Source organism: Corvus kubaryi, unplaced genomic scaffold (genome assembly GCF_017639235.1).
Source record: "Corvus kubaryi isolate FWS band 111438036 unplaced genomic scaffold, C.kubaryi_AGA036_p1.0 split3-73, whole genome shotgun sequence".
NCBI lineage: Eukaryota > Metazoa > Chordata > Aves > Passeriformes > Corvidae > Corvus > Corvus kubaryi.
The window spans coordinates 9,788,389-9,805,850 of record NW_024582091.1 but is presented as its reverse complement, the minus strand read 5'-3'; the positions used below and the strand labels follow the sequence as shown (position 1 = coordinate 9,805,850).

General features: G+C 36.8%; 1 protein-coding gene across 7 annotated transcripts in view; it reads right to left on the bottom strand.

The window, feature by feature from the left end:
- Positions 1–17,462, bottom strand: part of COL19A1 (collagen type XIX alpha 1 chain) — a 188,055-nt gene that overhangs the window by 29,962 nt on the left and 140,631 nt on the right. For all 7 annotated transcript variants that reach the window (XM_042016401.1, XM_042016398.1, XM_042016402.1 and 4 more), the window contains 13 exons: positions 14,601–14,654; positions 13,257–13,346; positions 12,616–12,660; positions 12,432–12,509; positions 11,533–11,568; positions 11,378–11,431; positions 11,235–11,288; positions 8,942–8,983; positions 7,812–7,865; positions 6,931–6,984; positions 3,845–3,898; positions 2,857–2,910; positions 175–219 (listed from right to left, as the gene is read on the bottom strand). In XM_042016401.1, the coding sequence (XP_041872335.1) occupies positions 175–219; positions 2,857–2,910; positions 3,845–3,898; positions 6,931–6,984; positions 7,812–7,865; positions 8,942–8,983; positions 11,235–11,288; positions 11,378–11,431; positions 11,533–11,568; positions 12,432–12,509; positions 12,616–12,660; positions 13,257–13,346; positions 14,601–14,654 (714 nt within the window). The remainder of the gene's footprint in view (positions 1–174; positions 220–2,856; positions 2,911–3,844; positions 3,899–6,930; positions 6,985–7,811; positions 7,866–8,941; positions 8,984–11,234; positions 11,289–11,377; positions 11,432–11,532; positions 11,569–12,431; positions 12,510–12,615; positions 12,661–13,256; positions 13,347–14,600; positions 14,655–17,462) is intronic.

The following is a 17,462-nucleotide window of genomic DNA, read 5'->3' as shown; positions in this document are numbered from 1 at the left end:
ATGAATTGCAAGGAAAAAAAATCGAACACAGAAACCTTTCAAAAAAGACACTGTTACCTTCCTGCAATATTAATTTTCATTAGATCAACAGTCAGTTCTTTATATTACATTACATTTTACTCAAAAGTATATTGTTCCTAATCTAAATGCAAGATATAAAACAAAATGTCTCACCGGAGGCCCAGGTGGTCCAGGTTTCCCAGGAGAACCTTCACTACCCTAGTACAGCAAGAGATTGATGTAACTCATTTACTGTAACTGGCCACATCTATTCCACACTCAAGCTATGATGACCATAATGACAATAAACAAGAGATACAGTCAATAAGAGCAGGTAATGTCAAGAATAAATTCTCCTGCAATGTTCCTGCTTAAGCTTTAGGGAAGGCATGAATCATTACTTTGCACTAGTTTTTGTTTTGTTTGTTACTTGCTGCTTTATGTGTAACTTCCTTATGGCAAAATAGCAGGGGTAACCTGGGCTGGGAAACATATCATATGTACCAGGAGGGAGATGAAGAAGAAGAAAAAAAAGAGTTGTTAATATGAATTTCTAAGCAACTGGCAGATAAAAGCTAACATTCATTTTATGCTTTGTATATTATTTTGCAAAAGCCAGTCCTCAGTTGATCATTCATATTCAAATAAAGAAGAACTAAAGTTTCAGAAGTCCAATTTACTTAGAAACATATTGAATATAAATTAGGATTTTTTTAAGGAATATTCCTTATTAATATCTCTATTATGAATACCTTTTTGTTTTTTACTGTAAGATATTCATCCGTTGTTACCCATATCTCTGGCCTGTTCTGCTGTTGTGAACTGAATTGATTATTTTTCAAAAAGCAGAGCTGCTGAGACTTTTCCCCAGGAGAATCATGGGGTCTGTGAATAGTAGAGAGCTTCAAAGGTTTCAACTTAAGATTTCCCAAACAATCTTTTCAAAATCTCATCACTACAATTCAGATAAATACACTGTATAATTTGGAACAAGTCTGTCAGAATTTTTCACTGACTTCGTTGGATCTTATTAAATGTATGTCAGTGAGACACTAAGTCACAAATTTAAAATTACTAAGGTGTCAAAAATCAAGTTAAATGTTCAATGCCAGTAATTATCTCAGCAGAAAAATACAATTCTTACTAAACATTTATATTAGGATAATTTCCAAATGCCTCTGCTAATGGTTAGAAACTGCCAGCCTCCCAAGAGTGGTTTGGAGAGTTCCATGGGGAATTAAAGTACTATTATGTTAGAAAGCACATTATGTGATCAATTCTCAAGTGCGTCCCAGATGAAGGAAGGAGGAGAAATTTACTGGGGCTATATTTCAATTTACTTCATTACTCTTCAGCCATATGACTTCTGCCCTTTTAGAAGGATGAAACACAAGCTGTAGAGCAGGAGCTTCTCATTCCCACCTGTGTGGGAATTGCGAACTAGGAACTAGCAAAGACTTGTGTTTTGCCTTCAGTTACATAAAAAGGAAATAAGTGGGGCAAATTTTTGTTACTGTGATCAGCAAGGAGACAACTCTCCAAATTTTATGCTGAAATAATTTCAGAGCTTTACAAAATAGTTTTCTTTCTTACTCATACCAAAGTTTTGTAGGGAATTAGGATCCCACACATGGATGTGGCAGTGCTATTCCTGGAAAATTCCAGAGAACTACTGAGAAAAAAAAAATCTGTATTCTTACACTGTCCTGGGTTGCAGTGTATTCTATTACCATCCCCATCAGCTGTTAAAATCAGGTGGGGCAGTGTTTCCTTGCCTCCTTCCCCCCAGACTATCTTGCTGTTAATTGCCCATCATTGTCCTGCCGCCTGACTCAGAGATAACTCCCTCCGGACTATCTTCTGTTAATGAGCCTAATCAACACTCTGCCTCATGACTCGTTACCCCATTGTGAGATGCTCCACCCAGAGGGAGGAACCAAGCATCCCATCGTGGATATAAGCTGAGGCTGAACACCAGAGACACCGGGCTTCCCACTGGATTTCCAGAGGACAGGAGCTACACAGCCACCACTGGACTTCCAGAGGAAGAGCAGACTGTTTTACTACAGGATCACTGCTTCAGAGGACTGCAGCCACCATTCCACCAGACTGCTACCACCACCCTGCCTAACAGGGTGTCAGGTTGTACCTTGACTCTGTCAGTTTGACAGTGTTTTCTTTTACCTTTTTTTTCCTCCTTTTCTTTAATTTCCATTAAATTGTTATTCTGACTTGGTGCCTCCCACTGGTTTGTTTTCAAACTAGCACATACACAAAATCTAGAACTTGTCCCAGAAAGTATTTTGCAGCAAATAAAGCTTGTCTCTTCTGTATTGCACTGATCTGAGGTGCCCAAGAAATTAATTTGACCTCTTAGTTATAATGGATAATATCAAGTTCCTGATAAGAGTGCATAAAAGTTTGAAAAAAAGCAGTGCTACAAGAGTGTAAATTAAGTATAAAGGAAGCTTAATAACTAACACCCGATAACTTTCAGTACTTGTGTAATTACTTTTGAGTATAATACTGGTAAAAGAATGAGAAGCACAGCAAGCAGTTGCTAGTCATATTCTATTCCAGAAACATACTTTCACTTTCCTAAACTTTATATAATGTGCTATACCTGACGAAAATTCTCTGCAACTTAAATATACCGCAAGGACTGCACTTCAAAATACAAGCCCATATGCACAGCATTGCTTGGGAAAAGTACTTGTATTGAAACACAAGCAAAAATTTGAAATGCATGCCAAATTCTTGTTACGCTCTTGGACTTGTTTAAAAAAGCCCAAAACACACTGTAATGGGATTGCAAAACCTTCACGGACCTCTACCAAGAATTAAAAGAAGGAATACCTTTTCTCCTTTTGCTCCTGCTGGACCCGGATGTCCAGGTCTTCCTGGGACTCCCTGCACAACACAGAATTGTTTATATAAGTTAGGAAGAATGAAACACAGTATTTTTGCAGTGTCACTAAGTTTTTAAAACATGTGCTTTTTGAAGGTCGTGTAAACTTAATTATGCTTCTCCTTCAGGTTTAAATATTTCTCTTCTCTTTGACACAACAGCTGTGTCCTCCTGATAAGTCCTTTGAAGGGTAAAACTTGTGTTTGCTCTTGCATTTTCACCTTGGCAAACTAAATGTGCTGACCCTAACTGGCACATCTTGATACAGCTGAGAATCACGTTTTACTGCTAAATGGCAGTTTATTGGCACATATTCCACATTAAACTTCTTAAATGTGCTACAGTTTTTGAAAGAAGTATTAGTATTGTCATGAAACCTAGGAAAGAATAATGATCACACTAACTAAGGTGATTCCATCCCATATGTAGAAAAGAAAATTTGAAAAAATTTAAAAGAGAACTTTTTCTCAGTAATACCAACAATTTTAATGATATATTTCAGTGTCTTTAAATATGGTCAGCTTCTTCTCATACTTTGTTTTTGAATTGTGAAACTGAGTAATTACTTTGTTTTGGCACCAAGTCTTTTTTTCAGAATGACTAGCTGGAATTATTTTTAGATTTTATTGCTAACATGACTCTAACTTGGGTAAAAATACATAATTCACTGCAAGTTTGCACATTATAAATCATTTAACCTCACAGATTCTTTAGTAATGTCAAAACTTCAAACCTGTTTAAGTTACATAAACTTTGGGTCCAGACAATTATGGTATTTTCAGTAACATCAACACCAGTATAGTTTACTTTACTAGAGCCAGAATGGGTAAGATTTTATTATTACTCTCCCAAAGACAAAAGAAAGGACAAGAAACTAGGTAGTTATAGCAACTCCTGCAGAAATAAATTAGATCACAGGTGATGCCAGGCACTTACAGATGGGCCGCTTGGTCCTGGTATACCCGGCAGTCCAGGAGCACCTTGAAGACCCTGGAAATTAAAAGAGCACATGTCTATTTCCTCTCCCACTTATACCTCAAAAATACTTATATTCAGCATGTTTAGCAGTACTATAACTATATTACAGTGCATTTTCTTCTAAAATGTAGACATTATTTTTAGTAATGGTTTAAAAGTTGTCACCTCACCAGGCAGGGAAGAGAATCAGGTTATCCTTTGAACCAGGTTAGAGGCAGCTCCTTGCATGAGTGATAAACACCACTTGTCCTTCAACCTTTCACATTGTTAGCTTATATTTTGTAAATAGTTTTGTCTTTAGTTGTGCAGATAAGAGGAGATGACTAGCTTTTCCTTAGAGACTAATTTTCCATTTTCTTTTACTAAAAGGCTTTTTTTTCTGGTGAGAAGACATTTACTCAGGCTTCTCAATATTACCCAATGCTATCTAAATGAAATGGCGCTTTCTGCCTCATTTTTGGTTTGGCTTTTTTTGATAATTGAACATGACATTTTACATAATATTTAATGATCTACTTTCCTGCTTGTATTCTGTTTGATTGTCCCAAAATCAATGGACTCTGGTATCCAGTTACTAAACATACAGCTGTGCAACTCACAGAGATGGGATTTGGGAAAATCCTATATGTCACTGAAAGCCTTTCCTCTGCCACGCCAGGCTTAGGTGCAATTTTAGACATGTAAAAGTCATGCACTAACGAGAGCTGATGTTCTTGGTTCTCTCTATAACCCACAAAGAGAAACAGATACTTCCAAGCAATGATTAATTTCATCTGTCCATCCTTTGACAAGAAAAATCCCCTCAGAAAAGGTGTATTTCTCATTTTAAATGCAGTGTTTAAGAAGGAATGGCAAAGGAGGCAGCCTAGAAAATCACAGAAGTCAGCAGCCTGGAAATAGGTGCTCAGAGGGAGAGACTGAGGGAAAAACTTCAGAGAGAAATAAATCAACAAAAATGTAGAGATGGAGAGACATTGATTTTCCTTTTTTGCTCCTGTGCACAGAGGACATTGATCCACCTCTGCAGCTTTTCAGAGTGGCAAGGTAACTGCTAAGGTGCTCTCTGTTCCTTTTGAACTCCTTTACTCTGATGGTACATTTACATGGAAAATTAATATGAAGCCAAAGGAACATTTTCTGTATTCTGACTACTCATATTAAAAAAAACCTCCTCTGAAAAAAAGAAGTGCTATGAAAATGAAGATAACAAGTTAAGCAAAAGGGTGACTGGAAAGCATATGGAAGTTAACGAGCATATTTCAAAGAGCTTCACGTGGGCTTCTCACACGTTCTTCCCATTTCTTCCCATTCCAACAAAATAATATAAATAAAAGTTTTAAAATTTGTAAAAAAAGTTACTTTTAAAACCTCTTCATACATGTTTCTGAAAAAAAGATCCACTTGCACCCTCATGATGTCATATTCAAAAGCTGCTCTAAAACATCAAAAATATCAGAGCTAAGGCAGCTAACCAGCTCTCAAATGGTGAGGAAATGTGTAAGCAACTGACTTATTAACACAGCATTAATGAAAAACATACAGTGTTTTTTCTCTATACTCCTTTAAAATATCTGCCAGTCATAAACTTGGTCTTACCTTATTATTACCTTCTTAATTCCCTGCAATATCTTATTTGGGTCTGAACTGTTTAATAGTATTTGAATTGTCAAAATTGTTTTGCTAATGCTTCATCCTGCTAGGGTTAACTGGTAGAGGTATCCTATATGGCTCACAAAGCATGTGTTACTTTCCCATTTATTTTTTAAGTAAAATTCTGTATGAGATTTCCTTATGGCTGCCCCATCCTTTTATAGAATATGTTCTGAATTCCATCTCAGGAGGCACTTGCTTCTATAAGAATCAGAGGCATAATAAGCTCTATATATCATGTAAAACCAAAGGAAAAAATAAGCATGATACTTTAGGCTGACAACATGCTAAATTCTGGGGCAAAACAGTAGCAGGAACTGCATCTTTTTTTTCCTCATATAATTTTTTACTTTTGTAAGCCAAGGATCCTGCTGAACACGTTTTTTTTTTTTTAACTATTCTCTCATGCTACTACTCTTTAAAAATTCTTAAGATATCATGGCCTTAGTGACAAAGAAACATGAAATTCTTATAAAGAATTGCAAACCCCTCAATCAATACACTCTAAATTGCTTTCATATTTTCCAGATTCTGTGTCTTGCAACCAGCACTCCTACATCACGAGAGAGTAGTATGTGTTTAATGCAGTTAAGTATTTCAGAGTTTTGAAGTGTTCACCACATATTTTTTAATGGGCTACTTATTTTAACTCCTCAGTTGGCTAAGACCACTAAGAAATTAATTCATTTATCCAGATTAATTTGCTTAACAGTTCCTGCTCTGGTGATGTTCTTTTTTTTTTTTTTTTGCACAGATATTGCTCTTGAAATGTTAACTGCAAATATTTCAATTTAAAATGAAAGCTATAGCAGCTATTTTGGATTTGGCACCACAAGTCATTTGGGTTTTTTCCTTCTCCATAAAGACATAAAAATAACTCCAAGAATGTAATATGAGATGCAAAATACTCTAAATACTTTAAATTCAGCCTATTCAAATATTTTTCAGTTTCTACCTAATAGTAGTTGCTGCTATTACTATTCCCATCAGATTATTTGCTTAATGGAAAGTTTTCAAAAGTGAATTCTAAAGGGGAACCAACAAAATGAAAGCAAATATGTTATAGACATGAAGCATTTTCTGAAAATAGTTGTCATTAGCCTATTTATTGCTCTATCCTATATCCTTAAAAATTAGCATGTAAATGTATGTGAGGCTTTAAAATATACAAATGAGCAAAAATTCGCAGACAAAAATTAAAGGGTGTTATTTAATTGAATAATAACATTTAATCTTTCTGAAAAATCAGAATTGAGGGCTATTTATAGCAATACATGACTATCTCAACAATTTTAAAGAACTAAATAACATTCTGAGCATTTCATTTTTAGTCTAGGTCTTTACTCAGTTCAGGTAAGAAGAATGCAACTGCTGTAGAAATGAAGTAATTTTACCTCATCACCCTTTTCTCCTGCAAGCCCAGGAAATCCACGTTCACCTTTGCTTCCCTATGAAAACATAACATTCAAACAAATACTTCCTATTAGAGAACAATGAATTTCATGCTCTGTAGGGCATTTTATGACCCACATTTAGTATATGCTAGCATGATGCCCTTACAGCCATAGTGCCTAAAACAGAAAGCAGAGGCTCAAAATTATCTGAAAGCTTTAAAATATACCTTCCAGCAAGGTGAAATGAAGTGACTGGTTTGTATCTAGGAGGCAAACTAGTCAAAAGGCCTGATGGAGACATTAGCACCAAAGAGCTTAAATGCTTGCTGAAATGGAGAAAGTTCACTTCCATGGAATTAGGCTCAGCGACAGGAGATATCTATATGCCAAACCATGTGGCTTTTGATCCGATTCCAGTGAAACAGGACTTTGATTGATGTCAGTGAAACTTCAAGTCCCAGGGAAATGGCTGCATTACTCCCATGGGAACAGCAAAGGCACAGGGTGGTCCAGCTGTGTTGCACACTTGAGGGAGACATGGGAGGTTTGCCTTTTCACCGCAGGATTCTCGTGTGAGTGACTCACCTAAAATGAGTCTATAGATAGCAACGCACTGCTGGGCAGTCCAATCTGAGCCGGCTTTAATGGAGGCATGACACAGAAAAACTATCCAGGCCTGGGACTCAACTCAGGCTATTTTGCTCACTCAGCCTAGAGAAGAGGCAAACTGACACATGAAGAGGCCTGAAACAAAAATCATTTGAACCTTTAGGCTGCTCAATGCCACAGGGACAAAAAGTCAAGTCTGGTAAAGGGAAGAATCTGACCTTTTGCTTTTAACGAGCAACCAAGCAATGAAAAGTACTCTCCTCAAAACTTACTTTTGGTCCTTCTCTACCAGGAATGCCTGGAGGACCTCTTGTGCCAGGATCGCCCTGTGGAGCAGACAGAAAACAAAGTGACAAATAAATATTTTTATGACATTGATCTGATCCATGCAGACTGATCCATACACACTGTTTCCTTCCTGCCTTTCTGACCAGCCCTCAATTTTACCCCAAAGCCTTCTCTTCAGTCCTTGCTTTCTTCTAAACCATATATTTGTTCAGGGAGACTTCCTTGTTTTCCTTCCCCCCTCTCACACTCTATACTCGAATCGTGCTAACACGTTTTTAGCTTCACTTTGGATAGTCCCAGACGCACCTCTGTTTAGGTTCGAGCAGACCATCTTCCTTTTAAGGATTAGGTGGAGATGAAGGCTACTTGCTACTCTCTGCAGCTTCAAATCTACAGTTATTTAAAAGTAAATGACCCCAGCATTGCTGAGAGAAGCATTTGCCAGCTAAATTACAGTCATACAGAAGTACTAACCACAAAACACCAAGAAATGAAGAATGAAGCATAAAGAATCAGCAAGAGAGAGAGCTCTGAAAAGAGCGTGTACAGCAGAAAGAGAGTACAATTACAAACAGAAAGAAAGACCTAAAATAAATCAGATTGGGAAATGAGAAAGTCAATAAACCCTAAGTACAAATATTAATAAAGGGCAGTAGAAATGATGTGTGTGCTTTTCATATTGAAATCCTCCCGAGCACAATTTTCATTTCAGAATATTGGAGAACACTCAAAATTTCATTATTTTTCAGAATAATGTCTTAGGAAATCTAGACTATTTTCCCCATGTGGTATATTACTGAAGTTAATGCTACAAAATAAGGTGGAGAACAGGGCATATTTTTAGCAATTCATACTGTGGACCGGATGTGCTGAATAGGCACTTCCTGGATACTACCTCACATGCTGTTCAAACACTATTTTGCATAATTTCTGTAAAATACATTTTACTGTGTATCTTTAAAAAACAAAACAAAAAATCAACAGAAAAATCACAATACTGTTCTAGGCTAGCCCCGTAAATCAAAACTGAACCTATAGAAGCTCTCAACTGCACATGTTTGTTTAAAAAGCATGTTTATAGCAAAAAAGGATGTTTAATCTCTGAAAAATTTACCTTCAGTATAGCACCCATGTCTCCCACAAGTGGAAGTGCAACCTGAAATTAAAAAAGGCATCAGCAGTTAATGTTTTACTCAGCACTACTAATTCTGATGTTTTCATTGCTTCCAAACTTTATATTGTTACACATAGAGCTGATTATATATATATATTTGTTGAAGCTATTTTTTAATGAAAACTCGAAAGAAAAAGCAGGTTTTCAGAGACAGTTAAATATCACAGTCTATCCAACCTATCAATTGTAATTCTTCACTACAAATTCAATGAAATTTCTCAAACCCTGACAACAGCATAACTCCTGAACATATTAATATTGTTGGTTTTGTAGCGTATCAGCAGCAACTTAATGTTACTGGAATGTCTTGTATTCTCACCAGATTAACGTCAATTGTTTTCCTCCTCCTTTTTCCTAGGCTTTGACTCTACTGTCAACTGTAGCATAAATTCTGGAGATGCCAAAGCTAACTTCAGTAAGTTATCTCAGACACTGGGAATAATACAGCTACAGCAACATGAGCAACATATGTAATATTTTTTCCTGCCTTTAAACATTCATAATTAGTGTGTAACTCCTTGGTGCCACTGCTAAACTGCTACCAATACCAAAGCTGACCCATTTAAAGATCAGTCAGTGGATCTATACTGTACTGAAGCACATACCAGATTTCCAAGACCTGCCATTAAACATATATTTAAAGACTCCCTGTGAAAAACTCATTGTCCCGGTTATCATCAGCTTCATTCACAAACAGACTCTCCAATGACTAATTCTCATTTAATCTGGCAATTGCTAAATCTAAAATCATCCTGGGCATACTATAAAATTAGACATATTCAAAATAAGGTAACTGGTTTTGTTCAGCCTGTTTCAATTCTTTCTATCTTGAAGAAGAAAAATAAAACATAAGCACTTTTTTTAGCGTATTCTAAAAACTGCCAGTTAATAACAATGAGTGTCAAATATCAGCTCAAGAGACACACTGCTGAACATAATTAACCAGAAATATGATCAGGAGTACACCATCTACAGGGTGGCATAACCACCTTTGAGAGCATGCTGAGGTGTTTTTTAGGGTGAGACAACACCATCTAGCACAACTTAAGGTCATGGTTATGTAAGGTGTGAAGTTTATCCTCTGCACAGAGGTAAACTGTACACAGACAGGATCACCTGCTCTTAAATCTTGTGACAAGACTTGAAAACAACAACCTGCATGGCCTGACTTTTCACCCTTCTCCTTATGATAGATGGGCTATTACTGTGTCACCTGTTGGTCTTCTGACTGGACTAGAAGCATAATTTCCTCAGTCTCTCCTCTTTTCTAATGTTTTTATTTTAGCTGCTCTATCACTGTATGGCACAGAACCCCAAACCCTCAGTGTGAAAGGGTCCTAACCCCAGATGCAAAGGGCATGCATGTACGAGTGCAAGCGGACAGTCCTCGTGCCACACAGCTCCTCCTCTCTGTGTGTAAGACAATTCCAGCCTGACTATAAAACACACTCTGTAGAGCCATAACTCTGTGCGCTCATCTCTGAATAAGTGTATAATATATGCTGGGATTTTGAAAATGTTAAAATGGCCCTAATTCTCCAGATTCACTCCTGCTTGCTACATCTTCATTCAAAAAAATGTTCTTTCCAAAGAGAAGAGTATTTCAAGAGAGCAAAATGCCATAATTATGCTGTTTGTGAGTTTTACCATTTAGACCTGTCTGTTTAATAGCAGCATCAAATATTTTACTTACATTTAGTTTACAATGTGCTGTGCCTTCCAGACATATTCTACTTCAGAATTTTAGGTTTTCCTTATTAAGGCCTTTATCCTCATCTCTCTCGAGTTAAATCTTATTGACTTCAGACAGCCTCTGAATTTTGATTATATCTTCAAAAACCAAGCAATCTTTCCCACTCCAATTTCAGAGTTTTATCTACTTACCCAAATCAAATTAAATCACTGAAAATAACTGAGCATGGGAGAGACCTCTCTTTCCAAGTTTGACAATAATCTGCTGAGAGACACTCAGATCCATGATTTTTGATAAGCATTAACTACATGGTAACTAATTCTAAGCATTTTTTCTTGCTTAAAGAAACATCATGAAGACAGGCTCAGTTTTATTGGGGCCAAGGTACATAACATGACGGTTTTCCTGTCTTTCCCAAGGAAATATTTCCACTTTATCTTCATATCACTAGTTCTTCTAGACTTGCTATGCCATCTCACCTCATATAAATTTAAAATATTTTCACTAAAGCAAATACAAAAGCTTTCCCTGTATACATACAGGATCACCTGGAGGGCCTGGTAGTCCTGGCTTTCCATCTCTTCCTGGAGTGCCCTAGAAACAAACGTAAAACTTGATGGCCTTAAATCATTTATGAGGTACACATTATTTTTTTCTTGTATAGATATAAAACTGTCACTTACATTAATTCCAGGAGTACCTGGAGTTCCTGGTAATCCTGGAGGTCCCCTAGGGCCCTAAGAGCACAAAAGGTCATTTAGGATATAAGAATACATTTCCTGCAAAATTCTTAAACTAAAGTAACGGTTTTTGTATTAAAGAGAAAATTTTACCCTACCTGCACACCTGCTGATCCAGTTGGACCTATAGGACCCTGTAAGAAAATTCCAAATAATCAGTAATTACACTTTCTGAGATAAGGGAGATGAACTTCATTAAAAAATGCTGAATGTGGGATATTTGTGCAGTTTTCACTTCGAGAAAGGCTTGCTTTAAGGTTTGGCTTTAAATCCAAATCTAATTTTGCCAAAATGAGAGACCTCAAGACTTTGTGAATACTTATTTTTTAGGCAAGAAATTCCAAAAATTAATGATCTGTGGTGAAACTTGATATTTAGCGAGGAGATAAATAAAAAAATCTAATGAGCAGTTGAATAAAAATTTAGATATAAGTGGGCAATTTTTAAAACTCAGATTTAAAAATATTGTAACAAAAAAATTATCTTTAAGGATTATTATTTTAGATTAAGACATTCAGGGTGAATGTCTAGTCACCTTTCACAAACAATTTCTCCTTCTACTGGAGCACTGTCCATAAACTGATTTGTGTCAGCTGATAAGCATTGGTTGACTGAAGAGAGATTGCCTCAGTCACTGGAGTAAAACTCCTGCAATATCATGGACCACCTACTGGCTACACCATCAGCAAATTTTTTTACTGGATACTCTGAAGACACTGCAGATGACTTTATTTAAAGGCATTAAAAAGAAAGAACCCTGGGAAACAAGCTGAATAACTGAAACAGTTATTGCTGTACAAATTATTTACCATGAATGCTTTAGATGTCTGCATCAGCTCCCTTTAATTTAAACTGCACAGCAACCCTTGAGGCAAACTGGGAGTTGGGAGTTGAGCCAGAAGGGAGCTCATGGCTTTTTATTATGCTTTGTTTGCTTATTGCATTTTCTCAGTGATGTACAGCGAGAAGCCCAAATTCTGGGTGTTGGTTTACTTACTGGTGATCCCTGAATGCCTATTCCAGGCGGCCCCATCTCCCCAGGTGCTCCCTGTACACCAGGTAGTCCTCTTTCTCCCTGTGAAAGGTACAAGGCTTTCCATCACAAGAGCTCTGAAAATGTAAACTACAATATTGTCTTTTAAAAAATATTTTTAGAAACAGAAATAATGTTTTTTGCATACCTTTGGCCCCCTTGGACCTGGATTTCCAGGAACACCAGTGGGACCCTAAAAGAAACCCAAAACAAAACACGAAAAAACCAAGAAAAAGCCAAATTATGTTTTGAAATCCAAGACACTAGATGAATTTAATTGCCAAAATTAGCCAGCCCTTAGAAATGAACGACGACAAGTTTACATGTCTTCCTTACTAGTGCCAGTGTCACTAGGATCTTGTGGGATTCTTACACTATTTCTAGACTATATTTTAATGCACTTATAATACCACTGTAAAATATATTTCACTTTTGAAATTACAGTAAAAAATACTTGCTTTATGTCTTTAAATTGGAAGTGACTAGGTTTAGATTAGGTATTAGAAGAAAGTCTTTACTGTGTGTGGTGAGGCTCTGGAATGGGTTTCTGAGAGATGTTGTGGATGCCCCATCCCTGGAAGTGTTCAAGACCAGGTTGGATGGGGCCTTGAGGAACCTGTTCTAGTAGGAGGTGTCCCTGCCCATAGCAGGGGTTTGGAACTAGACGATCTTTCAGGTATCTTCCAACCCAAAACATTCTATGATTACTTTCATTGCACAGTGAGAATTCTTTCACAGTTGCCCCTGAAGGAAGTAAAGCCAAAAAGTCTTTTCAGATTATGAACTTACTGGTCTTCCAGGCAGACTTGGTCCAGGAGGCCCCATATCACCTTTTGGACCTGGATGACCAGGAGGTCCCATAATTCCCCCAGGGTCACCCTACAAAATAAACTTGAATCATTAACTGAAATGTGAGAATTTTCCCCTGTGAAAAAACTCTAGATATTATATATTATCAAGGTTATCACAGAAAGTGCCAGTACTTTGAGAAGATATAGAGAAGAAAAAACCCCTCATATTTTCCTTCAAAAAGTTACAGAATTGGAGACATGGATCATGTAACCATTAATTATAACTAGTATTCTCTTGGTTTCCCACATTTGCAATGCATCTGATCTGCATTTCTTGTTCCCCAGGCTCCTAATACGCAGGTTATCATTAAACCCTGCCAACTAACTCATAGCAACAGCTGAAACAACAGCTGTCTCTCCCCAACTAGCAACCACTAGTGGTAAACCTGGGGTCTTCAGCATATTCCTCTTTACACCTCTGTTCCTTTTTTCAATACATGCAGTGTCACTTGCTCCATATCTCTAAACTCCTGATGCTTACACAGTAAATTTGTGCCTTTTATTATGCTGTCCTCTTGTCTTTTACAGGCTCCTGCAACATTCTCTGTGATTCTTCCGGAATCTGCCACTTCCCATTTTGCAAGATGATTACATTTTTGTGCTTGTTCCAGTTATTTTCTCTGCATTTCTTTCAGCTCACTTCCTCAAACTGGATTTTATTGGTTTCCCTCGTACCCCACAATGTATAAATGCCACAATGCCTCACACAGCTCAGAGCACACCTGTATATCCTCTTTTTTTCTCCTCCTTTACATTCACTATATACACACATAATTTCTAGCTCTTGCTGATGTAGTCGAATTTTAACTAAGGCATTTCTGCACAGCAAAATACAATGTCCTAAAGAGATCCAGCCTTGGCTCACATCTGAGCCAGTGTAGCTGCCCTAGAGCTCTGCCAAGATGAATATGTCTGACTGCAAAGTGGGATTTTACTCATTAGTCTGGGTAGGACATTACACTGAAAGGTTGTTCTGTAGTCAGGACCTGAACTGACATTTCTGCACTGCACAGATTTAATGTAAGGGCACAGTCCAACCTCCTTGAAATATTACCTAAATTATTCATCTAAAGAGCAACTGGGTTGCCAAACTGGCCTGAATCATCTCCAAATGCAGAGATATTTCTCCTCCAAGACACAGGGGGTTGCTGCTGGTACATTTTAAAGTCACTTCATACAACAGCCACACAGATGCACTATAGAAGAATGGAAGGTTACTCTTGAAGTGAAAATTTAAAATGCTTTAACATATCAAGTTTAATTAAAAACACTTAAAACATACCTTGTCTCCTTTAATTCCTGGGTTTCCTGGTATCCCAGGCTCTCCCGGTAAGCCCTGGAATTAATAAAAACATAACTGTACATTTTTATAGCTATTCCCTTAATGGTTACCTAAAAATACAGATGGAAATTAATTTACACTGGAATATTTACTGTGCATTAGTATTGACCCCAAATGTTAAAGACTATAAGTTAATGAATGCTTCCTTAATTAAATATATGAATAATTTTTCTTTAAGTTAAAATGTAATAATAGAGGTTATTTTCTGGATGCTATCAGGGCAGAATGGCAGAGACCAAAAGGTTTATTTCTTCTATTTCAAAGTAATTCCAAGTCTTGAAAATCGATCTTTTTTTCAAGGAAGGCAGTAGCACATAAAAAATTGAATTTTAAGTAAGTGTCTCATCTTTTTTGCCCATGGAGGGCTGCATGATTTCCTTTACTAGTTAATTATTCAAACCAGTATCTTAAAAGCCTCAATGAATTCCCACTCCTTCACATTAGTTAATCCAACAAATCCCTTTAAATGTTTTAGATATGTAATGGACGTCAAACATTTTCAGTAAATAAAGTATGTTCCAGCCTTTCTTTTGTCTAAGTCTTCTCATCTTTCACATTTTGATTTTAACTTTGGTATTTTCCCTTGTCCTTTACATGAAGGATTATTATAAATGCAGAGAAATGAAGATAAATGAAAAAGATTAAAATTTAAATAGAAACTATTTAAATAATAAGTAAGGCTTAATTGGGTTCTCTTACTATACTGCAACAAATACAGAAAACTTTTTTCATGACCCTTCAATGTTATTCAACCAAATATTTAGCCAAGTGTTTTGTTAAGAATACCAGTAATTTTCACACTAAAGGATAAAATTGCCCAAACTGAACAGTAAAATCTAAGTAAGAAACTTAAGCCGGACTGAAAAATGAACTTTCTAAGAAAAAGACAAGGAAGTGCGTATTGTTTTAATTTTTCTTCTCAGTGTAAAACAGTTCTGTGAACACTGACATATGACATTTTCATGCCAGTAGTGAACATCCAGCAGCTTTCTCTGCTGCATTCTGTACTTAATACAGACAGACATCTACCCATTTCACCCAGTCATCCAAACTAAAAGGATAAGAAAGAAAAAAAAAATGTAAATTTAAATTTAGTGATCATGGCCAACCCTATCTACTTTTAATATTGGCATAAAATACATACAGTCTCTCTTCTCTCTCTTCTTTTCTAAGGATTCCCCAAATTTATCTTTTTTTTTTTTTTGGTTGGACCAAGCTGAAGTGGTTTCTTAGGAAAACAAAAGAAGTAATTCTTATTTGCTAGATGCCTCTTTGATAATGTAAGTTGATGTAAAATGATTTTCAAACTTTCATAATTTTCATCATACTGCATAAAATGAATTACTATGTTTTTTAATCTATAATGTTTCATCTTTAGAAGATAAAAAACCAAGGACCTTGGAGCTAAGCACAGTGTCTATAATATATTTAAATTTATGTTTTAAGACAACTAGAATTGTGTGCACAAATATGAGTCTTCAGGATCATCTATATCTAGGACTTACATATATTATAACTAGTATTTATCTGTTCATAATGTTCTCTTGAGCACAGATTCATCAGAACAGCAGTTTCAAAAACAGCAATTATGAACTCAAGTGGTATGATGGCAACACAAGCAAGAGAGAAATAAGTATTTTTTATCTTTCATTGTAGGATTGGTGACTTGTACATAAAAAGAAGCACAGCAGATAAGACTTACAAACTATTGAAGATAGGTAAATCAGACACAACTGAAAAAACATATGCCTCAACTGATTAGGAAAATAAGATATAAAGAAATGGTCATTAAGTAACACTATATAAAATGACTACATGCAGATTTAAATACTAGTGGTTTTTTCCCCTGTCAAGAGCTGAAAATGCTGTACTCCGCTGGTCACTTCACTTATATCCCTAAGACTTTTAACAGGTCACCAATAAAAAGTCTGCCAGCTTAAAATACCACTCAGAAGGGTATTTTAATATTAATAAGGTATATGACTTAGAAATCTGTTAGAAATAAGAGTTCTCTTCCACAATGTAGTCTCAGAGCATGTGTGGAAAGGCCTAAGACAAAATGCAGCAACACCAGCTTCTAGATGCTCCTGTTGGTAGAAAAAAGATAAAAACCAAAACCACACACAGAGCAATGATTGAAATCCCACTCCTTTTCAAGTGAGTGGCTGAACTGCCAGGCTAAAGCTAAGCTTTTTATTGTCTGCTTTTCTTGATCCACTTCTCGGATCTAACTACTCTTACCTCCAAAATGATACTTAAAAGCCATTTTATGGTTTATGGAGGAAGGGAGGTACAAGAATCTAGAGGAGGGAGTAGGTGCCACTTGTTAGGTTATGTGACACCACTAGTGTTGTGGACTGAAAGACAGGGAATCAGGCAGAACATAGTTGTCTGCACACTGAAAGAGGGATTGTGCCATAATGTGGAAGGGACACAGGCAGCCACTGCCCCAGGAGAGGCTTCCACTATATGTGGGTGTCAAATTAAATGCCCAGGGCAGCTTCAAGTTTAGTAGAGCAGTGGCTAACAATTTCCTAGAGAAACCAGACTGGACTGATGTTCCATGCGTGCTCCCCCTGCCCAGAGGCACAAGGGTTACAGATGTGCTGCATCTTGGGGTAGGTGCCTACAGTTTGAGAAATCCCAACCAGCCAGCAGACCCATCAGCCTGTTGCCCAGTGGCATAACTGTAGGAGGTACACTAAAATCCCCATGAAGGAGACCCCCATCACCTTGACAAAGTCCGGTCAGTTGGCAGACCTGAATGTGGGGCACCCAAAAGCGCAATAACTACAGGAACAT